Source organism: Leuciscus leuciscus (genome assembly GCF_965113295.1).
Source record: "Leuciscus leuciscus genome assembly, chromosome: 9".
NCBI lineage: Eukaryota > Metazoa > Chordata > Actinopteri > Cypriniformes > Leuciscidae > Leuciscus > Leuciscus leuciscus.
In genome coordinates this window covers 13,704,650-13,730,933 of record NC_138733.1, presented here as the reverse complement: position 1 = coordinate 13,730,933, position 26,284 = coordinate 13,704,650, and the positions used below count along the sequence as shown (strand labels likewise).

Sequence of the window (26,284 nt, the reverse complement as noted above, 5' to 3'; positions counted from 1 at the left end):
CTTTTCTTATCTGCATGCCATGTTCCACGGGGGAAGCATGCAACGGGAGCTTAACTTCAAAGCATTTTCTAAAGCTCCAGCCATGTGCCAAATAAAAGGTGGTTATATTCGAGGACAGACCCGAAAGACCCGTGTTTACGCGCTGTATGACAGTCCTGTGTCTGATATGGCAGTCCTGAAGAAATAAACATTGAAATTAATTAACGTAGTTCTTTTTCTGCTTCAGTGACTTTTGTATGTGACACTGATGCTGTGTTTGAGGTTGTGGTGATGTGTTTACATTTGTAGTGAGACACCATGGTGTCTCTGTCATAGTGTGTCAGACGAGGAACGGCTTTAAATGAAATTTTAAGCTGTTGATACAAGAACAAATAAATCAAGATGACACTGAAGAATATGCGTTTATAATATTTAGGACTTGTAAACAAGATTTAGACGCATTTAATGTCATCTGAGATGCAATTTAACCATAAAAATCATTATTAGTGACAGAGCTGTCCAAAACAGAGTTGTTGTACACATTTGTTGATGCTGTACTCCATAAGATAAGAAAAGTTGCTTATTGAAAGAGCTTCATGTTATCTGGATGACTAGCTAGTCTGAACGGACTGATGTTTTTGGACTGTCTGATGCATATTGCGGACAAAATTGGAAAGCACTTGCTAAAGATTCAATCAGCAGCTATTTAAAAAATTCTGGGAAGTCGGAGATAGCAATTTTGCATCCTCCCGCAGTCAATGGGTTTTTGAACGGATTTTAGTTAAATGCTTGAAGTAAGGTCTGCGTTTAACACAAGCTAACATGGAGAGCTTGTCATGGACATTATTTCTTCGGCATGTGTCGTTTAAAGACATACTAACTAGTCTGCTTTTGCATCTTCATTTTAACTCTCGCTCATGCAAACTATTTTAACTTAAAGAGATAGTTCACCCAAAAATGAAAATTATGTCGTTCCATGTCGTTCCAAACCTGTAAGACTTACAATCATCTTCGGAACACAAAGAAAGATTTTTTTTAATAAAATCTGTCCCTCAATTGACAGCCATGCAACCACTTGCTTCACAAGTCAGTCAGAAAGTCTCTTCCTGTCTAAGTGGTCGGTTCATGGCCAGAATAAGCTGTAAAGTGGGCCAAAACTTTATAACAATAGTAAAAAATCTGGCTACGTGAGATTATTTATTAGACTCTCCTGCTAGAAAATACCAGAGCTACAGAATATACCAATGTGTTTCTCATTTTGAGGTAAAGGGGCCTTTATATCATAATTTTAGCCTTTGGCTAAACATAGGTTTATGGGAAAATGCCATTTTAATGCTACACAAAAAGCCACAAAAGTTATTTGGTTTGACATTTACCAAGATTTCCTTGTAGTTCATCAGCTGTGCTGGTATTTTCTGTGGTGTTTTCTCAGAAAAAAAGAAGTATGTAATTCTTATTTGTAATTCACTTTTCATTGCTATTCTTGATAGTGTGCATCGCCTTCTCAATGTGCCCATATCTTTAAAAAATGACCCTTCTTTCATAGGGAGAACACAAAGATGTTTGCGAGGTTTTATACCAGTGTGTGATTGTCCTTTAAATGCGCCTCAGACGTTTTGCCCAGCTAACGTAATTTAGTTTTAACCTTTTACCAATTCATTCTTTCCTGTCTGCCCTTTAAGTGTAACTCTAGCTATGATAATGTGGGGAATGAAACGATAAATGTACACAGCATTAAATGTTCCCAAGGGAAACGGCGAGTTGTTTATATAGGTTTTTCCCTGCTTCTGGAATTGTGTTCAGCATTGTCACTGTAAATGGCCCTAGGCATCGGCCATTACTTACAGCTCATTCTTCATTAATAATACAGAGATGTTGAATTATTCACATGCCGTTGGCCACAGGTGAGGAGGACAGCATGGGGTGACATTGAGCAGACTGTCACTTCATGCAGAGGAGGATGTTGTGAGTAGAAAACTGCTGCTCTGCTTCAGGTGTTGTGGGCATGCCTGAATTGTCAGGTGTTTTTCCCTCGGGAACCAATAAAGACAGAAATATCATGTTGTTATTATTAGCGCCACTTGCTAAGGCAGAAGCTACTACTACTACTACTACTTGCTCATTATTCAAGGTGAGGGGTTTGTTCAATTCACTTACACCATCGGTTCCCAACAGGGGGGGCACGGCCCACAAGGGGGCCTCAGCGAGCTCTGTGGGGGGTCGCGTGATATTTTGAAAAGTTTTGAGCAATTTGTATTAAATAAAAGTCCTTAACTTTTTTCTGTTCAAAATTTATATAATGAGCGAGTTCATCATGAATCCATTTTCCAAACCGTGTTTTTGTCTTATCCTGAATCACTATGGTACACCTATAATAAGTGATTACATTGGGACTATTTTACCCTGGTTCGGATCGCTGCCGCTGCGGAGTAGCCCAGTACCTGCGTGACTCGTCATAGACGTACACAGAGAGAGAAGTAGTTCCGGCTACAATGTTCTTCCGAAAGACACATTATTCTGTTAATAAACGCATGTTTGTTATCGCTCGCTATAGCGCCAAAAGCCTAAAAAATAAAGCCTCACATTGATAAAGCCTCACAAATAACATGCAAGTATTGAGGCCCCAGACAGAAGTCATTTAGTAATAGCCTATATGCATTCTTTTTTTACCTACACACAAGTGTGAATACTGATATTTTTGTTATTGCATTTAAAATAGGGCAAATTTATAGGCTACTCCTAGGCTTACATTTTTAAATTACAAAGGGCCTACTAATGTTTTTGTTATTGTATTTTCAATATTATAGGCTATTATTTGTGCATAAACATATCTGTTTATAGTAAACATACCGTTTGTTTGAAAACAACATATTTTGTCATCCTTGCTGTTAGGGGTGCAACGGATCAAAAAACTCACGGTTCGGATCGTTTCTCGGATCAGAGTCACGGATCGGATCATTTTTCGGATCAGCAAATTTTTTTTATTTTTTTTTATTAACACTTTTATTAAATTGTTAAATTAAAATATATAAAATCAACTTAAAGTGCACAAGGCATAATATCTTCTTTTTAACATAATTAATGAAAAACAACTTAAAGTGCAACATAAAAAGGCATCTCCTTCCTTTAAACATGGACCAATGCTTTATGTGTTTCCACTGTCATATAGGGCAGTCAAAATTGCTAAAAAATGACGTTCGAATATTCCCTCTAAAAAACACATATTCGAATTATTCGAACATCTGGTTGCGCATTTTGTCAATGACGCGCATTAGGCCTATGTCAATAACAGGACAAATTAATACAAAGAGACATAACTACTTGTGTAGTTCATTTAAGTTTAAACATATTTGACAACGTATTACCTTGCTCGCTCGCACTCGCAGGCACTCTTTCTCTCTCTCTCTCGCCGTCACCCATGCTGCGTTCACACCAAACGCGAATAGAGCGTCTGGCGCGAGTGATTTCAATGTGAAGTCAATGTAAAGACGCGTTTACGCACGTCTGGAGGTTTTGCGGCGCGAATGAGGCGTCACGCTCTCTGCGGTTCATAACGCTCGCCATGACCACGCTGTGTGTGGACTGAACATGCGCACAACTTTTTTTTCATCAATCAATCCGCGGATCACGTGAGTGCCGAACCGAAGATATTGATCCGAACGGATCACGGATCGATGATGATCCGTTGCACCACTACTTGCTGTAAGCTTACAAGAGCTTACGCGCCTGGCCAAATTTGCCCCTTGGCCTCTGTCCATCATGGCCTCCTAATCATCCCCATATACTGATTGGCTTCATCACTGTCTCCTCTCCACCAGTAAGCTGGTGTGTGGTGGGCGTTCTGGCGCAATATGGCTGCCGTCGCATCATCCAGGTGGATGCTGCACATTGGTGGTGGTTGAGGAGATTCCCCCATCTATGTAAAGCGCTTTGAGGTCTCAGAAAAAGCGCTATATAAATGTAACGAATTATTATTATTAAGAGCGAAAATATCATTAAATGTGAAGGGGGGCCCTAAAATATTTTCTTGGGAAAAAGGGGGTCTCAGACAAAAAAAGGTTGGGAACCACTGACTTACACCACTGTACTTAAGAAATGTTAGGAATACAAGTACATTTTTTCACCCACAATTAGAATTAGCTGTTTGATAGATAGATAGATAGATAGATAGATAGATAGATAGATAGATAGATAGATAGATAGATAGATAGATAGATAGATAGATAGATAGATAGATAGATAGATAGATAGATAGATAGATAGATACTGCATTTTGGACCAGCTGTAGTTTGTTTATTAAGCGTGCAGGGCAGCCACCCATAATAGCATTACAATAATCTAGCCTTGATGTCATGAACGCATTAACTAATTGTTCTGCATTTTTCATTGAGAGTATATGGCGTAATTTAGATATATTTTTAAGATGAAAAAATGTAGGGTGTGAAGAAATATAGAGCTGCGTATCATCCGCATAACAGTGAAAACAAATGCCATGCTTGCTAATGATATCTCCCAAGGGTAGCATGTACAGAGTGAACAGCAACGGTCCTAGTACTGAGCCTTGTGGTACACCATACTGAACTTTTGATCGATAATCTCTTCATTTACTGCTAAAAACTGATAACACTCAAATAAGTATGATTTAAACCATGCTAATGCAATTCCACTAATGCCAACATAATTTTCGAGTCTATTTAAAAGAATGTTGTGTTCGATAGTGTCTTTCAGTAGCTTAGTCGGTATAGGGTCTAACATGCATGTTGTCGATTTAGATGATTTAACGAGTTTAGAAAATTCTACCTCTCCTATGGCAATGAATGAATCGAATTTTTCTTAAGAAATGTGTATTTCAGTATTTTGTTGCAGCTGTTTTGTATTTAAAAATGTTTGAGCTGATTTGAGATAAAATTTATTCATGTTTCTTAAGCAAATAATTTTTTTTTAGAAAACGTCACTATTATATATTTTTTATTTTATTATTATTGCTGCTGTTTTCCATTTAAATATGCCTAAAGTGATATAAAACAATCTTAATCTTATTTAAAAAATGTAATTAATGTTTCTTGTTTTGCATGTGTAAGGAACAGTCATTTTTTCTTAAGAAAGCTTTATTTTGTTGTATTATTGCTGCTATTTGCAACTTGTTAAACTTGTCTGAAGTGACACAAAAATTCAATCTTTTAAATAAATAATAATATTCACGATTCTAGTTGAATCAACATGGTTTTGCTTCTGCAAAATGTACTGATTCAAACTGTACACATGGGAGCGTCAAAGCTCTCATTCAAGTCTTTGTAATGTCCTAATGGAACATATGGAGTGTTTTCTATCTTCCCCACCTCAGACTCTTGCTCTTATCAGGGCAATGGAAGTCTCCTTAAGTGGGCACTCGCCGACTGCTGATCTCAGTTGCTTTAGCAGGTCGTTTCTCCAGGGAAAGCTTCAAAATCTTGCAACATTGCAGAAAGTTTTGAGGCATTGCAAACATTCAGGACTGCTCTGGTTATGATGGCTTTGCTTAGTTTTACACGTCATCACTAGCTAGCCGTATTTTAAAATGCTAAGTAAAGCAATCAATAATGTTATGATAATGACCAAAATGGTCATATACGAATAATTCAACGAATGCAGCTATACGTTCACGATAGCACAAATCAAAACACTCGCGTCAAGCTTTATTGCACTTGTCTGACAGATTCTTTTTTTATTCCTCTGGCCTGAGAGTGATAGGTTACTCTTTGACGCAGGGTCAGTCGCAGCCGTAGTGCCCGAGGGACTCTCCTCTGTTTGGCAATGTGAGGTATGATTCCTCCGGCCGCCTGGCGAGTGCACTGGAGGGCCTCATTCTCTCTGCTTTGGAGGACAAACCCTTTCTCATGGTTGGTTAGACTAATCACCGTGGGGACAGACTCCCCCTTCTCTTCACATCGCCCGCAGGCAGGTATCAGAAATAGGCCCTGCCAGAAAAAGCATTGGAGAGAGAGAGAGAAATGAACGTGTGAGAAGGGATTGCGGTCTCTTAGAACACGGGAGGAGAGCAGCCAAAAGAGATACAGTGGTTACTAAGGCAAAGCCCAGAGGCAGGAACCTCCACGAGTAGAATTGTGCTAATTGCCCAGATTCATTTTTATAGACAGGTAAATGTCACGAAAACTTGTACATGTCACATTTCACATTCAAATTTTGCATACAAAGCTGAAGCCTATTTTTAGGACCATTAAGCCTTTTTTTGCGTTTTGGGTCGAGATTTCCAAATTGACTAGTCGGTGCGATTGCCTGAATGACCAATCAGTCTCAAGGACTGTGTAATTAGGCTGATTTAAAAAATTAGACAGTATTTGTAACTTGACATACCATTTTAAAAATACTCATCCAATCTTAAAAATAAAGGTTCTTGATTTGCATCTGTGTGTAACCGGTTGAACTCGACCCGCTCCGAGCGGGATTCGCACTCGTGTCGCCAGCATGGGAGGCGGGTGTCATGTGACAGGTTGTCCCGTCCTCGCACCAGTACACACGTCATCAGAGAGATGTGAGGGGAAGTTATTTTGATGAAAGATTACTTGGGCACGTGTGTAAATGTGTTCAAATCTAACCACCTCATGTCTGTGTGCAATCTGCATTGTGACTGATTGATTTTTAATGGAAAAAATTTGAAAAAATATATTTTTAATGGGAATTCATAGTTGTCACACTGATGTGTTGTAGAAAGTACATGAACACGATGATTTAGATGAAAGGCAGTCTTTAATAAATCCACACGCAAGTAATCCACACAAAGAGAGCAGCATGCAACACATCTAGGCACAGACAAGTCCCAAACGCAATGAACAGAAACAGAGGAACTTAATTACACACACCTGAACTAAATGACAACTAATCTGAAACCATGACAACAATCTCAACTATGGAAACGGTGAAAACTAGGAACAAAGTCCAAATTAAGTGAGACGTGTGTGTGTGTGTGTGTGTGTGTGTGTGTGTGTGTGTGTGTTTTCTGCATTAGGGATGTTCTAGTCTTATGCCTTCATTTGTGTGTGTGTGTTTGTTCTGGATTGTGTCTGATTTTTTAAAAGTCCCCCGTGGTGAAAATCAAGCTTTCAATGTTGTTTATATGTCTATGTGGTGTTTTTAATATGCTTTAAGACAAACCATGTGCAAATTCATGTGCAAGTCAACGCCATTGCTTAGTATTTTCTCCTTAAAACTGCAGTGAACCAAAGACAGTCTCAAAAACGCGGTTTGAAATCGCTGGTGTTTCTGATGTCACAAACTACCTTATAACCAATCAGGTCAACTTGTGATCATCAGCGAGTAGATCTCTGAGCTGGTGTGAGTGAGTGGAGGCGGGGCTAATTTAAATATTCGTAGAACCATGTATACTAAATGAGGCAAGGGTGTAGAGTTACATTCAAGCTATTCTAAGGCATGAATAATCATAAAAATGAATAAAAAAAGGAAAAATGTTTAAATATGTCATTTTGGTGATAAAAGGTGAGTTTTAAGGGATACAATTATTGACTACAGGGGGACTTTAAAACCTAAACATCGCTCTAACGCGAAACCCCTGGATTCCTATTGAAATAACTGGATTTTGCAGAGTACAAATGTGACTGCACCTTAACTGTTAAGGCAGAGTATGCTGTCAGATGGCTAATTAAACAACAGCATTTAAAGTACAGTAGGGTGACCAAACGTCCTGTTTTCCCAGGACATGTCCTGTTTTCACGTCCTGTCCTGGCCGTCCTGCCTGTTTTTTATAAAGTGATGAAAATGTCCTGGTTTTCATTATTTTTCATTGGGCCATTAAGCGTGTACTTTAAATTGACTGGCGCTTGCCTTTGCAGTTTGCACACAAAACATATGAAACGGGCTTCGCCCTTCTTGTTATAATCAGCGCGTTCCTCAATCCGCAGCGGCAAGCAGAGATCACGTCAGAATACAGAGGCCTGTGTGTGTGTGTGTGTGTGTGTGTGTGTGTTCATCTCAGCCTCATTGGTCTGTCAATGTCAGAATATTTGAAATAACCAATCAAATCAAAGTTGGCGGACTTTAAGTTCACAGAATTTTAGCAGCGTGACTCGACGCTTCAGTTTACGGTCACTCAAGTGCGAGATAAGATGTAAGTAGCTAACAGCGTAAAAAAAAGCCCAGATGTAAATTCACAGATGATTTACAGAGAAAATTCCCTTGTTTTCGTTTCGGTCGGGATCCGTGTAAAGCAGAATGCATGAACTGCAAAGCTGGCACGTACGTGTCAGTGTCACATAAATGATTTACTTTTAGCTTCTGACCAAGGCTGTATCTCAATACTAGTTTTACTTATTCTTAGTGCTGCGTTCGATACTATAGATCATACATTACTCTTAGATCGACTACAAAATTATACTGGTGTTCAAGGACAAGCACTAAGCTGGTTCAAATCATACCTATCTGACCGCTACCATTTTGTCTATTTAAATGGAGAAAAATCGATCATAACTCCAGTAAACTATGGAGTGCCGCAGGGATCTGTATTAGGCCCTCTGTTATTTTCAATATATATGATGCCACTTGGAAATATTATAAGGAAACATGGAATTAGTTTCCATTGTTATGCTGATGACACTCAAATATATATTTCATCACGGCCGGATGAAAACGCTAAATTTTCCAAATTGACAGTGTGTTAAAGATATAAAAGATTGGATGACGCGTAATTTTCTTTTCTTAAATCCAGACAAGACAGAGGTAATACTTATCGGTTCAAAAAACCGCCCACAAAACCTCGCACAATACAACTTTAACATCATAGGATGTCCTGTTACTTTATCCTCTACAGTAAAAGACCTGGGTGTTATACTCGATTGCAACCTGTCTTTTGAAAATCATATTTCATATGTTACAAAAACAGCCTTTTTCCACCTTAGAAACATTGCTAAGCTACGTAATATGCTATCAGTTTCTGATGCAGAAAAGTTAGTTCATGCATTCATGACCTCGAGACTGGATTACTGTAATGCTTTATTAGCTGGTTGTCCTGCATCCTCAATAAACAAGCTACAGTTAGTCCAAAATGCCGCCGCTAGAGTTCTTACGAGATCAAGAAAATATGATCATATAACACCGATTTTATCATCACTGCATTGGTTACCTATAAAGTTCTGTATTAATTACAAGGTATTGCTACTGACTTATAAAGCCCTAAACGGCTTAGCTCCAGTCTATTTAACGGATCTTCTATCGCCCTATAATCCATCGCGCTCTTTAAGATCACTAAATTCAAGGCTTTTGGTCATACCTAGGATATCCAGAACCACCAAAGGAGGGAGAGCATTTTCACATTTGGCTCCAAAACTCTGGAATAGTCTTCCTGATACTGTTCGTTGCTCAGACTCGCTCTCCCAGTTTAAAACTAGATTAAAGTCGCATCTCTTCAGCCAGGCATTCATATAATCCTACAGTTCAAACTACAATCCGGCCTCTAGCTCATAAATGCCAGAGGAGAACTGGCCCCCGACTGAGCCTGGGTTCTCCCAAGGTTTTTTTTTTTTCTCCATTAGGTCACCTGATGGAGTTTTAGGACACCATTAGGTCACTTGATGGAGTTTTTCGGTTCCTTGCCACTGTTGCCTTTGGCTTGCTCAGTTGGGGAAATTTTGGGGATATTTAATTTAATTTTATCAATCAATAAATTCCTCTTGAAACAAACTTTGTTGTATTATTTTAATTTAATACTGTGAAGCTGCTTTGATACAATCTGTATTGTGAAAAGCGCTATACAAATAAACTTGACTTGACATAAAGGTGCTAGCGACCTAGAAGCCCACATAAAGAAAGTATAGGCTACAAGAGAACATCAGGAGGATTTTTTTTTTTTTTTACTGAAATAGTGTAGTAGATTTTTTATTTTAGTAGTAGCCTTTTAACCTATGCTATGGCCATGAAAATAAATAGTGTCATGTAAAAGGTGTTAAAAGCGAAACTTTTTTGTATTTTTTTTTTATTCTATTGTTGCGGGCCAAAAATTTAATGGAAAGGATGTATTACTTTATGTATTAAAGTACAATAACATAGAGGTTGTGAATGCATTTGTCAAGTATTTTTTTATGCATTCACCCCAACCACGCCCCCCCCCCCCCCCCCCCCCCCCCCCAAACCACGCCCCCGCCCATCAACCACACCCCTGTCCTGTTTTCTGAAAACTAAAATATGGTCACCCTAAAGTACAGTATAATGAGACTTATGTGTTGCCATTAGAACATGAGACTTATGTGTTTGCATTAGACTAGTGTGATAAAATCAGTTCCTGACGTTGTCTGTGTACATTTGTTCAGCTTCATTGTCATGACACCAGTGACGGTGGTAACCAGACGTAACCAGACATTCATTCTCTTCTGAAAAGTATTAACAGCACGAAAAGATGGTCCAGCTCAAAAAATAAACAAGTGTTAGTGCTTTAACAAAAATACACACTTTCCATTTCGGCTTTTAAAGCCTCTGAAATGGTTTACTCTTATAAGTGCATAACTGTAAATGGCATTTTTGCTTTTAAAATATAAAAAGTTCAGGGACAACATTATGCCACAAATGCTAGACAGATTGGTTAAAGTTGTATAAAGTTGAATCCTTTAATGTTAAGGCTTATTTTTCAGCAAAATATACTGTAATTTGCTATTCGTTTGATAAGTTGTATGATATTCTCCGTCTGGCTGGAAGACATTCCCTGCGGTGTTGAAAAGAATAAATAGGAATCACCAGTTCACACAAAAAAATCCAATAAACTGTAATTTGCTAATTCATGTTTCTTTGATTGAGGTGAGGTGTCAAACGAGAGTATTAATAATTCATGTTCGCTCACATAGCCTCTGAATCTGTCTTTGTCAGATGTAGCATTTGCTCTCTTTATTGTAATGTCATTTTTGGAGTGCTATTTATTTGCCAGTCACACTAATTCCCATAAACAACCCAAAAGGGGGTAACAGATATTTAAAAAAAAGAGTGAAAGCCGAGCAAATAGAGTTCGATTAAGAGCTTTTGCTCTCTAGTGGATCCTTGTATCCATTGGTATTCCTCTCAGGATCTGGCACATATTTTCTGCTTACAGCAAGGAGAATCTTATCATGGAGTCTGACTTTGTCAACACTATTAGATTCCGACACCGTGCGGAGAGTCAGAGATTAATAACTTCCATGTAGGCAGGGGGGTCGGGGGTGGTTGGCTAAGGCGGAAGAATGAGAGAGATTAACGAGTGTGAAAAACAATGACTCCTTCGTTAAACTCTAGATCGACGTTCCAAATCACAGCGGTTTGATTAATATGGGGTTTCGGGCCTGAGAACTGTTATTTGTGAGGGTCAAGGAGATTTAACTGCCAGTACTTGTGGAACTGGTGGCTATATAAGGTTTTTGATCCCAAACTTGCATGACTTTGGTGTATCATTAGAATTGGTCATGTACAACAAAGCACGGTCGACCCCCAACACATGATATTTATCAGGTAATAATTCATAACATTTGGAATTGAAAAATAAAAAAGGTATAATTTGACAAATATATGTCAATTTAAAGGTCGCGTGGCGAGGCCTGGTTGAGTTGCATAATAGTGTGTTGAAACTCACAGTTATGGTAAGAGGCGTGACATTTCTTAAACATGCTTGAAGCAGTTGACTAATCACAACACACTGGTCCAACAGACCAATCAGAGCACATTGCGATATTCGGAAGGAGGGGCTTCCTAGAGAGAAGACCTAAACAGGGTTGTGTTTCCCGTACAACGATGTAACTCGCTTCTTAACTACCATAGTATGATGCATCGTTGAAGAAATCAACTAGCTAGTCAAGACTGTTTCCCGAAACCGTATTGTCGCAAATTCGTAATTCGACCTCGTTGGATAATGATGTCACGCACGTGGTGGAGTAATAACTTATTTTAATGAATCTGTTTGAGAATTAATGCTAGATGTTTTGCTATAAATTACGGGCATGGTATCTGAGAACTATTTAAAATTTTTCTCAGTTATTTGGCTTTATTTCCAGATTCAATCATAGGCTCGTTCTTACGTAGTAGAGCACGTTCGCACATGCGCACTCTTCAAAAATGGTGCTTTAAATCTCTTGACAAACTTATAAGATGTAAATTACATTTGTATGTATCATAAATAAAAGGTACAGATTGTACTGAATGTCAGCTTGCTTATTTTGCTCAAGATAAGGACTTCTTGAGTCCACATCATGCAAACAAGAAACTATGCTTCAAACCATAGGTTGAGACCTGCCGTTCCAACCACACAACTTTGCGATGCTGTTTGCGAATGTTCGTTGGAACTATGGTTTCGGGATACACCGACTTGTTGAACTATGCTGATAATGACGGAACTTGCGACCATAGTTGGCTAACGATGATTTTGGGAAACGCACCCCAGACTGTGAAGAGAGGTGCCAAAAATGTCAAATATGTGAAAGATGTGCTTTTTAAACAATCAAACGTGAAAACCTTTTCTAGTAGACCCCAAAACAAAATCAAGACTTTGTAAAAGTCCTCTTAAAGATGTGTACACTACACTCACATGTACGTAACATGTAATTTCTTTTTACTTGATGGCTACATTACATGATATGTACATGACATTTTTAGAAACTTCTCTTTTATATGGTCTATAGTTTTTAAAAAAACATTATGAAACCAACATGAAAATAATTCAGTGCATTTCTATAAACTTGGCACATTTAATAAAGATTTGTCCACTTTTAGATGTCATTGACAGTCTTAAGCCGGGGACACAAAATTGTGTCCTAAAATTGCTTTTCATACAAAATAAATGACAGTAACTAATGTCATACTCAAGTACACGCCCACTAATATCACATAACAGCTTTTAATAAATGGGAACAATTGTAGTGGCACAAAAGAGGCTTCAAGGTTATTCCAAAAAGCAGTGTAGTATTTGCCCTCAAGTTAAATTGCTGTTACTAAGATCATTGTGTGTGGGGGGAAAAAATCACAAATGCAATCTTTAATATATCACTTGTTTCTGCTAGACATGAGATTAAATGGAGAGTAATTGGACACTTTTGCTCAATTATCTTAGATATTAATCTTATGTTTCTCGACAACAAATTCTCAAACTGTGCTCAGATTTGCTTAAGTCAATACCAGATTGTCTGAACTCTATTATTCATAATCTATACACTATACACTTTTTGTATGACAACAATTGTCTTATTTATGTCTATTTTTATTCAGATCTCAGGTGTTTTTTCTGAAAGTTTCTTAAAACATCATTGGGAACTCCTGGTCTCCTGAGCTGTGAGCAACTTACAGTATAAGCAATACAAATGTTCCTAAAAATGTGCATCTTTTTTGATCACGCTAACGTTGAGTTCACTCCCTTAGATAGTCTTCCAATTGTTATCTTCACTAAACAACTCTTAAGCTGGTGGTTCAGAATCTATGTACAGTGCATTGTTGTGATATCTTCTGCCTCAGACTTGTCTTGTCACATCCAAATATGATGAACTTTTCACCCTATGTATTGTCAAAGTCAGAAAAGTTGTCAGAAAAAGTGTTCCGCATGAATTATTCATCGCCTCGAATGGATCACATTCGAAGTTGAGGAGCGCAAATGCATTTATGGGGATTTTACTGTCATTTTTCTTCATGCAACAAAAATGGTGGCAGTGTCGTTTCGGTTCTTAGTCTCACCTCATCTTTGATGTTCCATATGCATATTGACAATGAAGGGTTGTATATGATTATTATTCAGCTGGGTCTGTAAAGAAGTCCATACAGATGGCGCATGCTATAAAATATGTCCGTTACGCTCCTCATCAAGGCGATGTTTATGGCAGGCGGCTTGCAAAGCAGAAGGTCAGGCATAATGAAAGTATTAAGCTTATGCATTCAAACATGAGCAAACTTTCAACTCTGAACAAAGAGAAGTAGTAGTATTTCATAAGTAAACTCACTAGGCATTAAAGGGATACTTCCTCATGTTGTTTTAGGACTTTCTTTCCTCTGTGGAACACAAAAGGAGACTGAACAATGTTCTAGTCGCTCTTTTCCCTGCAGTTATTCTTCCCCTCCAGTGAGCTGATAACAATTGTAACCTGATCATTTGGGTCTCAGTGGAGGCTGAATTAGTTGAATTCAACAATCACATCACACTGTTTCATGAACAAAACATTCAGACTTGTTTTGTGAAGCAAATAATATAATTCACAAAATGGAGAACCCTACTTCTATCATGAATTCTTATGAACAAGACTGCATCAAAAAAAATTAGGCTGCTTTTCGAGGCTTTTTGTTCAAAATGTAGGTTTTTTTTTCCATGAAACTTACCCACTTTCAAGCGTTGATAAAAAAGAATGCATGAAGCTAGAATAAAACAGTTTTTTGTTTTTTTTTAAAGCAGAGGCTCTGTTCTTTCTTTTGATAAACTGTATGTTCAGATATTCATACAAAAAAAATATTCTGGGGGCCATGAAAGTTTTGTGAAAGTTATCAAAATGGCTGGCAGCGGCTGGCAAATTTTTTTTGTTTTTATGCTGGCGGGGAAAGAGTTAAGATACTTTTATAGTGTTTTTACATCTGATTTGAAGCTTGAAAGCCTCCATTCGTTGCAACTGCGTGAGGAAATCGTCACCTATTTGTGCTCCACTGAAGAAAGTTCACTTGGGTTGATGGTGTCATTGATGCCAGAACTTTCTTTTTCTTTCTTCACTGGCAATTTTCAGAAACTATTGCTTAATTTAATGGGAGACTTGACGAGTATATGCTGAGGATTTTATAATCACTCTCGTTTCTCTCTCTCTCTCTTTCCCCTTCATCCCTGTTCCTCCATCTCTCTTCTCCATTTCATGCTCTCAGAGGCGGCAACGAAAAACAAAGTGAAAGGTGAGTTATCTTCTCTGTCTTTGTGGCTGGATGATTTATGTTGAACACAACTCCCAATAAACAATGTGCCGTTCGGCCCCCTCTTATCTCCCAAAGGAGCCTGGGATGCATTTACATAGTCTCTGCCTGTGAGAAAGCAAACCTGGAACATTTGATGAATTGGCCTCAAGAATATCCATTATGAGCTGAATCCGCTTTACATGCTTCCTGGGTTTACAGCAAACTTGTGCTACACGTTTAAGAGTAAGATGGCAGATTTTTTGTACAGGTCACCATTGCTGATGCATAGAACCGCTACTCTAACAAAAAGTGGAAACATTTTGTCTTGGATATGTGGCACAGTGATGAATTCTCTAAACAGACAGCCACTTTTGAATGTGGTATTTTTAGCTCAAAAACCTGCGTCTTATTCACAAACCCACAATCCAGTTTAACCAGTTGCTAAATTCACTGTAATAACGATGCAGCGTATTTAAATTAAGTTATTATAATTTCCTTCCGTGCAAACACGCCTCCTTACAATAAAGGCCTGTGAATTATGCTTATTATAGAAGGCACCTTATTCACAAATCGCAATGCTATTTGCCTGATGCAATTAACGTTGCATTATAACCACCCACTGGAAGTAGGTGGCAAATGGAATTTAATTTAAAAGATAGTTTGTGTATATTTTCTATTGATCATGACAGCAGTTATTCATCCAGTGATGGAGAAGAAAATATATCCAGATGTATGATGTAGTTGAATGTGCTTTTGTAAAAGGTCTGATTCAGGTGTCTAGATCGCAGTGGTGCTATAATCTCTATAAAGTTAGTCAGATTGTGGTAATTTGCCATATCGTCTACAACTGCACTTACATCCATGCAAATTGAGTTTAGCTAAAACAAGGCAATTAAGTCTTTGTAGTGTTAAAGGATGGCGGCACAGTGCCTCACAGCAAGAAGGTCCCCGGTTCGAGTCCCGGCTGAGCCAGTAGTCCTGGGATTCAAGCTTGGGTGCTCCGGTTTCCCCCACAATCCAAAAACATGCAGTATAAGTGAATTGTAGATGCTAAATTGTCAGTAGGTGTGAATGCGTGTGTGTGAGTCCCAAGCCATTTATAAGGGAGGATTGGGAAAAAGACTTGGCAGCCTACACCGGAAAAATTATTGCCAAGAAAATGAATGGACAGTCTCTCACGTATGGCAAGAGATGGTCATAGAATCACCAAGAGTCGGATACGACTGAAATGGTAATAGATAGACAGAGATAGTGTTAAAAGAGCTTTGTAGCGTTATAGTCTATTTGGCTTTAACAAATCTAAATCATTTACATGAAGTTCTTAGCAAATTAGAGTTAATGTCAAGACCAGACCAATACCAGACAATGACAAGACAAATCGGGGCCCAGACATACAGTAACTCATATTCCCATCCAAGTTAAAGGTACACCAAAGAGATGTGAGATATCTATCCCATGTGTGGGGTCTTAAAACAATGCTAGATCCAGACCAAGGCCATGTTTATGTGGTCTCGAGAGTTCTCCTGTGGACCAAGACCACAAAACCAACACTTCAAATTGCAGAAAATCCATTTCTTACCAAAAAAAATGTTGTAACAATTATCAGGACAGGTAGCTGAGAGTGTAGTAGGCTTATATTTAATGACAACAAACAGCAGTAGCAATTACATATACATTTTTATCAAATTGGTAGTAATGTATAAGCAGAATGGTACTATAGAGTTCCTACAGATTAGTCTCTAAAGATGACTCTAAAAGGTTTAGCTTTTAGGGTAAGTCAAGGTTACCTGAATTACCTGCAGAGATCTGAGCAAAGTTGTAATATGTACAATTTGCTAATAAGCCAAGCTTAAAGGGATGGTTGATTATGATTTCACTTTTCTAACTTTAGTTAGTGTGTAATGTTGCTGTTTGAGCATAAACAACATCTGCAAAGTTGCAATGCTCAAAGTTCAAATTATAGGGAGATATTTGCTTTTAAAGAAATTGCTTTTTAAGGACTACATCAAACGGCTGGTAGGGACTACGCAACATTCCTCCGGGGTTAATGACATCACCAACCCTAGAATTTACATAAACCCCGCTCCCTAAACACAATTTATAGATTATCAAGACAGAATATGCTAATCAAAGACTAGAAGATAATTACACATAAGCTACATGAATTCATCAACTAGCAATTCAGAAATGTCCTGTTGCATTCTACATGTTGTCACTTCTTGATCATCTGACTCCGGTTTGAACATAAAAGGCTAAATCAGTTTGAGATGTTCAGTGCATGTCTGTGTGAGGTAAAAGGACACAAGCTGTTGGAGCTCCGCCCTCTGTGCCGCGAGCAGCAGCTCATTTGCATTTAAAGGAACAGACACAAAACAGTGCATTTTGCTCATCCTCAAAAAGTGACAACTTTAACATATACAAATATCTGTGGGGTATTTTGAGCTAAAACTTCACATACGCAGTCTGGGGACATCAAAGACATATTTTACATCTTGTGAAAAGGGCATTATTTCACCCCTTTAAGTTGTGATAATATAGCAATGAAATGACTGGTCTAAATGAGGAGCTGAGTATAGAGGCATTCAAGGAATTTTTTCTTGAAATGGAATGGCATAAAGCCCAGGCAGTTGTCGTAGTCTACAAAGGACAGCTGGTGATCTAAGATGACAGCAAACAGCGGCTTGACCTTCAGCTGAGATTTGAGACTGAGAGGTTGGGTGAGGAAACTCATCGGGAAAGTCTTAGTTTGGAGGTATGAGCTCAGGGTTGTGGGTGGACATCTAGTTTGATATGTCAGAGTGGCATACAGAGATCCTTGCCATTTTGAGATTGTTGTCAGCATAGCAGAGGTAAAAGAAGCACCTGGATGACTGTTCTGGTGTAAAGGGTGATTCACACTGACACTGATTTGCAGTGACAAGGCAACCAGAAATCATTCATTTTCAATGAGATTTGACAATTTGAGGCCACATGGGAAAATGAGACCAGTGGTAATGCGAATTCAACTATCTGCAATTACAGTGATGCGATGACTATCAATGGAAGTGTTGACCAAGGAATGGTTCTTCTACAAATGTATTGTGATTTGTTAATATTTCTGTAACCTTTTTACTTTAACAAGCAGTAAATTACTGCATTAACCTTTGGCAAGGTTTTTGAAAGACTGTTATATTACCAACAAAATAGCCTAAACATTGTCTAAATCGTTATTTGGTTATTAGTTAAAATTACTTTGAAACCTGTGTGGCTCATGTCTATGTACTCGGCTTAGGTCAGGAATGCCCATTCCTGCTCCTGGAGAGTCACCTTCCTGCAAAGATTTATTCCAACACACCGGGAAGTTTCTAGTAATCTTGAAGACCTTGATTAGCTGGTTCAGGTGTTTTTAAATTGGAGTAGGTAGTCATGTAATAAGCGGGATAATGTAAAGCGAGGAGGTTGTTATAGCGAATACAACTCCTTCAGGCTGATTCAAGAGCCTGTGTCGGGGTTGTATTCGCTATAACAACCGCCTCGCTCTACATTATCCCTTACTTAATTACTTGAATATATATTGATAAGGAGAATGTCTGAACATTTTAATAATTTATTAATAAACTAGTGATTTCTGAGTCTGTGTCGGCTGTAGTTGACTCGCCATCTCCTCAATATAGTGGACGTGCCTACGCTACGGAGAGAAATAGTGGCAAACGTTGGGCTACTAATGTTTCAAATTATAAGCCATATAGTTAGGTTGACAATTACCTGCCTGACAATTACCACATGGACCAGCCGTGTTACGATCTGTCCGTCACGGACTGCGCCACTTCCTGTGGAATATTTTTTTTCTGCGACTAACATTTGGTCGACTAATAGGGGGCAGCCCTAGTAATTATACAGGTATGCTATTGAAAGATTACAAAGATTTTTCTTCTGTCAAACAACATGCACTGATGAATCATGCACAAGAAGACCATGAATGTGTTTTATAAAGGTATAAGATCGAGCTGTAATTTTTCATGCCAGAAATTTGGTTTCCTTGCATATTTCAAAAGATCGAGCAGTAGGTTTAACCCCAATAGTGCCTGACTGCCTCTGTAATATCATACTGCTGTGAGATGTTTTAAGCTTTTCCATTACCATTCAGAGCTATTCTCTGGTCTACAGTAGATGTATTTTAGTGTGTCACTCTGTCTCTTTAAGGGAAGAGAAAAGCACTTGAAGGCTTTTAAACCTAGAGAGGGGAAATCCATTCTCTCTTCTGGTCCCTGTTCCCTCGCCCCCCATGGCGATAATTTAGTGGGAAGGATGGTAAATGTTCCTACCCATTAAAAGGGACATATATTTATATATATACTGTGTGTGTGTGTGTGTGTGTGTGTGTGTGTGTGTGTGTGTGTGTGTGTGTGCATGTGTTTGTGTTTGTGTAGTAGATGGGCTACGTCACACTTCTATTGTTGCTTAGCAGTAATTGCAGCAGGTTATATCCACCCAGCCAGTTTCAGGCTATGAGTGCATGAGCAAACTGAATTCTGAGCCATTCCTGGTTATTCCTTAGCTGCTAGCTCCTGATACAGTCAACACTAACCTTCTCTCTGTCATGCTTATCTGTAAATAGAAATAGCAAGCAGTCAAGATGGTGACTTTAGTAAACATTTAACTGTTACTTTTTAAGGCACAAGTTATTAGGCTACGTTCACACTGCAGGCTGAAACGACCCAATTCCGATTTTTTTGCCACTATGCGACCTGTATCTGATCTTTTCATGACAGTCTGAACGACACAGATCCGATCTTTTCAAATGCGACCCAGGCCACTTGGGTATGTGGTCCCAAATCCGATACGTATCCGATCTTTTGAAATGCGACTTCAGTCTGAACGGCCAGGTCGCATGTATCCGACCCGCACATCATTGATACGCGACAAACGTCATAATTCTGCGTTGAAGTAGTCGCCGGTTTGAAAACGGACTGCATATTCGTCGAGCTGAGGTAAATCTGCCGAACGCGTCGACCTCGTTAATAAAAAATAAAAATAAAAAGCCCACGGCCACCATCATTATATATCCAATGACTAATGTTATGTTAACTTGTTTGTGCTGATATTAGATAGGTCAGCGGCTGCTGTCTGGCTCTTGTGTAACGGTCGCTGCGCGCGCTCGTGTGTTTTGTGTGTGTGTGTGTGAGTGAATCACAGCTAGTTGAAGTTTAGCTACTTCCGCAAACAACAAGTGACGTCGTTGACCGTTGAGTACTCTTCTGCGCATGCGGGTCACTTCTGGGTCATTTCACGTTCACACAGGAGATCACAAAAGGTCGCATTTAATTGGAAATGTGAACGGCCTTGCAAAAAAATTTAATTTTTTCAAAAAATCGGAATTGAGCATTAAGCCCTGCAGTGTGAACGCAGCCTGCTGCTACATCATACAATAGATGTTAATGAATGGCAACTGCTAATGTGTTAGCACTTAAACAACATTAAACTTCACTTCAGTTTTGTGTTAAAATGTTTTTATTTGGAATTTCAGCAGAAGATCTTTTTTAACTACACTTTTATGCAAACAAATAAAACTGACAACTTGACAAAAAGAAACAACAAAAAAACAACAATAACAACTAACTAAAGGCAGGTAATGAAGGCATAGTAAAAATTAATCACTAGCTTGCAGAAAAGAAATAAAAGGGGACCATATTTTTTCAAATAACAAAATCTTGTTCTTTAGAACATACCTAATTCTTTCTAAATGTAGCGTACCAGTCAGCTTTGTCAGCCATAGTTTAAGTGTTGGAACTTCCTTTTTCTTCCAAAACAAAAGAATAAGTTTTTTAGCAGAAATTAAACCGTATGAAATAAAATGTTGTTGTACTCGTGTAAGTCTCAAAAACTCTTCAGAAACTCCCAGTATAATTAAAATAGGATCTGGTTCAAAAGGTAAGTCCAATGTATCTGAAAAAACCTGGAAAATCTTATTCCAGAAGCTTTGTAGTTTTGGACACATAACATAGCAATGAGATAGGCTGGCATCTAAAATTTGACATTTGTCACATAAAGGAGACACTTCTGGAAAAATGTTGTTCAGTTTACACTTAGAATAATAAAGCCTATGAAGCACTTTAAACTGGATAAGACAATGCCTTGCATTAATGGAACACCTGTGGACAAGTTCAAGACTGCTTTCCCACATTTCACTAGGAATTTCTACCGCAAGTTCCTCTTCCCGGGCAGATTTAATTTTCTCCATCGAAGGACTTTTCACCTGTTCTAGATTCTTGTACAGAAAGGAACTTCACTTCAGTTTTAAAGGAACAGTTCAACTAAACATTTAAATCCTGCCCTCATGTCCAATAATTTGTGAATTGTTTATGGCTATAGTCATTGTTTACACTCAATGTGAACATGGACAAAGCAACTAAAAGAGTTCACTATTTTTGTGATTCATTTGAGTGAAATTACAGACTATGTGCAGCTGTTGAATTTGAAAGCAGTTGTTTAGGAAACCAGTCCTCTATTTTACACAGGAATAATCACAAAGCATTTGTGGCTTGCTTTAGGAACTGCAGTTTTTCATTAACAAGGAAAATTGTGCACATTGTGTCTATCTGCAAATACATTTCTGAACATTTGTGCTTACAGAGTCCTATTTATCCTATAATATGTCTACACAGGAACACAAGTGGCACAGTGTATGTTGGAGCACAGAAAACGTGATTGCTTTACAAATTTGACCATGTGGATCCTGTTTTTAAACAAAAAATCAGGTCTATTTTTGAGAAAATCATTAACTGGGATTGATTCACTCTACAGTATTCATAGGCAACAGTAATCCAGTCTCCGCTCTTAAGATAATTACCTATGGATTTTCTTATATCTGCTCGAAATGAATTTCAAAAAGCTGTCATAACGAGAAAGGCTGTCATAACAGCGCTTTGAAGTATATCTTAATGCAAGTTCATACCAAGAATCCATCGTACAGTATGTATGTAATGCACATATGAATATCCCATGGCAGATAATGTACTAAGATTGTACTGTAGTTGTATATTACAGTGGTCCTCAAACTGTAGAATATGGAGTGGTGCCATCATATATTCATTGCAATTTAATTGTTATTAATTAAATGATTGCTAATTCAAATATTCAATGTTTAGGGATATTTTTGTGACATTTTGGTAATAAATAAATATGATACTATACATTGCTGGTGGCCTGGTGCCAGTGTAGCACTGAAGAGGGAGCATATGTATAACGAAACGGGCCGATAACGTAACGCAAAGTATCCCCAGCTAGAAAACATTTGCGTAGTTGCCAGACCGTAAAACAAACCTGTCGCTAGTATATATTTTATATTATAAAACTAAAAGCTACTGAACAAATATAGATGGCAGAGCATTGAATAATATTACTTCATAAAACAAAAAGGAAAATTGCCTAGGCCAACATATTTGAAAATTTGACTCATCCATATATTTGAAACATGTTTTAGACCACCAGATATAAATGCTTCTTAGATACTTAATTTCAGCAGTTTTATCATGAATACAGACAAGTTACATGATTGACACCAAAATTACATTGTGTCTTCTTTACTATAAAACACACTCATTTCGACGCATTTAACAGATGCGTAAATGTATGATAAGTTAGAACAACCTGATATGCAACCGGTGAAATAATGAACTTACTACAACAAATGACCTAGCACTCTAAAAAATCCCCACACCTTTAGCCTACCCAGTAGAGCTGCATTTTTTGTGGTGTATCGTGTATGAAGTCTGTAGGTGCCAATCAAAATGTGTCTGTGAAACAGACCGTCCTTAACAAGAATGTTACTATAGAAGCCTAATATTAATGATAGAAAGCCTATGCACTTGTTTTTTTAATCATTAAAATCCATTTTCACATTCATCTTTACTGAGGGGGCAGGATAATTCAGGTGAGGGGGCAACACCAGCCTCGCCACTTCATGTTTGATGGACATCTGTCTCCCCTCTATTCATCAGTGATAAAGTGGCGTTGGCACCAGGTAGTTACAGTCAAACCAAAATGTATTCAGACACCTTCAACATTTATCATATTATCACAGTTTATTCGCTATAGTTTAGAAAATGGTAATAAAATATGACAAGAACTCAGAGTTATCAAATCAGTTGATATTTCAGTTTGTTTTGGCCATCCTTCTGTTAGACTCTCTCACAAATTAATTAAGTTGAATAGCTGTCAGCTGTTAAATTTAAGTACACAATTAGATAATACCAATTTAGGTCAAGCAATTACCAAGCAATGCTTAATTTGGTTCAGTCTGTGGTGTAAAACGATCACATTAGCAATTAAAGAAAAAACACTTAAGCAAAACATGGTCAGGTCAAAGTGTCGGAATAATTTTTGGTCCCAAATTTTTGTACATTTTACTGATAGTCCACTGTATGAAGAATTTTTAGGTATAATGTCAGAGTTTACTCTATTTTGCTATCCTCACTTACATAAATCAACTATAGTGTCCTGCACCCACTAGGAAAAAATATAAAAAATGATATCTGGTGTCTGAATAATTTTTGGTTTGACTGTATATGACCTCAGGTTTGACTGTATATGAACTCAGTTATAGGAGCCAGCCACCAAAGCGGTCCCCTAAGAGCGAAATTTTCCCCTAGGGCCATTTTCCTGGTTGCATTTGCACCGCCAGTAGGAACTCTGAATCTGAAGTGACACAACCCGTCACTTATGTCCTGCCGCTCTTGTTGTTGTGCGGGACTTTCATTTCGACAGTGCGGCGGACTTTTATTTTGATGGAGCTGAGAACGCAAGAGCCTGAAGGCCTATTTATACTTCTGCGTCGAACTGCCGCCGTAGCTACGTCGTAGGCTGTGTGTAGCGCGCGTACCCTTCGGCGTACCCTGACGTGCACCTCTCCAAAAATGTAACAACGCGTCAATTCTACGCGGACGCAAGCGCTGTGATTGGTCTGCCAGAACCCCTCCCTCGGGGTTTCACATGCTCCCTAGGTGCGCGTCATCGCGGACAACAACGCAGAAGTATACATTAAAACCAACACGTTGCCTACGGCGTATAGGCTCCGGCGTAGGTCCGACGCAGAAGTATAATGAGGCCTTAAGAACACAGCGCTTACATTCTCCGTCTTCATTAGTTTACGATCTGTTTAACTGTCCTATCTAATACATTATTAGATAGAATTGTTAAAAAAAATTAAGTAAACAGTATACGAAAAAGTATTATAACGTTTGCAGCGTGGTTGATGCCTAATGTTGCTAGCTGAACAGAAATACATACAATACTCATGTTTCGCTTGATCCCTTCAAAATTGCGTTGGATTTCCTCCTTTGCATAAAGGTTGAGAAGTGCCTGGACTTCGCCGTTGGTCCAACCATCACTGTTTTCCATGTTCGTGGAGTAAATGTATACTATAGGCTATAAACTGTGTGTTTGCATGGCTTATTAAAGAATGGTGGGTGCCGGTGTTTTGCATATGTTCAGCCAATCAGCGTACACCTACTATTGTGCTGCATGGGTTCCTTCTCTGATGGGATGTTATCCCAGTTCCTGTGGTGTGAACACTCCAAAAAGTGGGTACTTCTGTCAATAGTTTTATGAACTATGAAAACGTTCCTCCGGTGCGAAAGCCCCTATAGATGCCTTTAAACTCCATTGAACTCAGAATAAGTGTCATTCTAAATTGTTCAGACCTCTTCCCGATAATGAACGTGAGGCTGCTTTGTAGGAAACAAAAGACACCGTGAGGTTTTAATGAGCCCCTAATGCATCTGTCTTCCTCTGGAAAAGCTGGAGACTCAAAACCGGAGCATCCCTAGAGAAATCGCCAGCTCAACGTTCGCTCTACATGTGCTTTCCAATTTAACTAAGAATTTGCTGTTGAACGTGAAAGGGTGGACTGAAAAATTACACCAGCTCTTCCTCTTCAGGGATATGACTAGACCCTTCGATCCCATTGTAGACCGCCACAACAAAAGGGCCTCCAGTCCTAATTAAATATATTCATCTTTATCCCACATTACAAGACTTACTCCCCAAACATCTTAGCAAATAGGCCATGGTTACTTTCATGGTCAGTCAATTAATTAAAATATGTGATGTTGCTGTACGTTCAGTGATTAAAAATTAGGTTGTCAACTTGTTCATATCGTATATGTCCCTGTAGTTTCCATGTTCTCTTTCTGTTCCTCGGTGGACATTTGGACTCAGGGTGTCAAAACGTATCAGTATTTCAGTATAAAATGGATACAAAAATTGTATAACAAATATGTTATGATACAGGGGTGCAAAAAGAGAGAATTCAACCTATGAAAGGTAAAAGGGTAGAAACAAAAACAACACATTTTTAAAGATAAAAATATGTATTATTTTTAGATATAAAAATTTTGCATTTTTAAATATCTCATATTTATGTTCTATAAAATAAAAAATAGATTTTTTTTTTCATGCCAACATTGTTCATAGTGTTCATTTCAGAGTGAAAATGTTTGTCAATTACCTTTTTTCCCTGACTAAGACAAGGCGATGACGAAACAACGCCGACGCCATTAAACGATTACTGTGACTATATTAACATCCTTGATGAAAAAATGACGACACGAAAATGTAGTTAAAAAATAAAAACTTTTGTCAAAAAAAAGACAAAATATTACAGACTGTTTTTAACGAGCCTCTACGAGCTTTCATTCTTGCAGTTGCCAGATATCAAGAGTTTAAATCCCCAAATTAAGCTTTGCTGTTAAAAGGATGCATATGTTTACATTCACCTATTTTTATACTCATTTTGGAATTTAAATTACATTTTTCTTAGTGATATTTGTCACTAGTTTATTAGGAAGTGGTGATTTTTCACTGGATGGAAACACATCATGTTTTATGTGATATTCCAATTTTGTTAACTTTGCAACTTTGTATGGAAACTGCCCCGTGTTTTACTTAATCTGTGCAATCTGGCAACCATGTGCACGCACTCTCTGTACACTGAGGAAGAATCTGAAAGTGTTCTTCATTGAGATTCTACTCAATTCTACTGTTTGCTGCGACTAAATCTGTGATCAAACTTTCTCATTGATAAACTGTAATAAATCCAAACATGAATCTCGACTATTGTTTGCGATTGCGGTTGCTGAATAAATGCACTTATAAAACCTCTGTGGAAAATACAGTCTTTTTTGCTGTTGTTTTAATAGAAAAAAAATAATAATTTGGAATTATTGGAATTACTATTAGGAGTTAACATTTTTGAGAGAAGTTTCTTATATTTCATAATGTAGGCAGTCTATTATAAATCAGGAATCTAGATGAAGAAATTAATTGACATTCGATTTGTGCTTGTAGGCGAAAGTGCAATAATTCTGATGAAATGCAAAAATTAATTTAGCAATTAATTTGACAAAGTTTTCATTGACTTAAACTAGACTAAAATGCCTGGACATTTAGTCGA

At 38.1% G+C, this 26,284-nt stretch overlaps 1 protein-coding gene across 4 annotated transcripts in view; it reads left to right on the top strand.

The window, feature by feature from the left end:
* cadm2b (cell adhesion molecule 2b) overlaps positions 1 to 26,284 on the top strand; it is a 237,318-nt gene that overhangs the window by 136,839 nt on the left and 74,195 nt on the right. For 3 of the 4 annotated variants that reach the window (XM_082181223.1, XM_082181225.1, XM_082181222.1), the window contains exon 2: positions 14,827 to 14,853. The exons of the other annotated variant lie outside the window; for it this stretch is intronic. In XM_082181223.1, the coding sequence (XP_082037349.1) occupies positions 14,827 to 14,853 (27 nt within the window). The remainder of the gene's footprint in view (positions 1 to 14,826; positions 14,854 to 26,284) is intronic. 4 annotated transcript variants of the gene reach the window in all.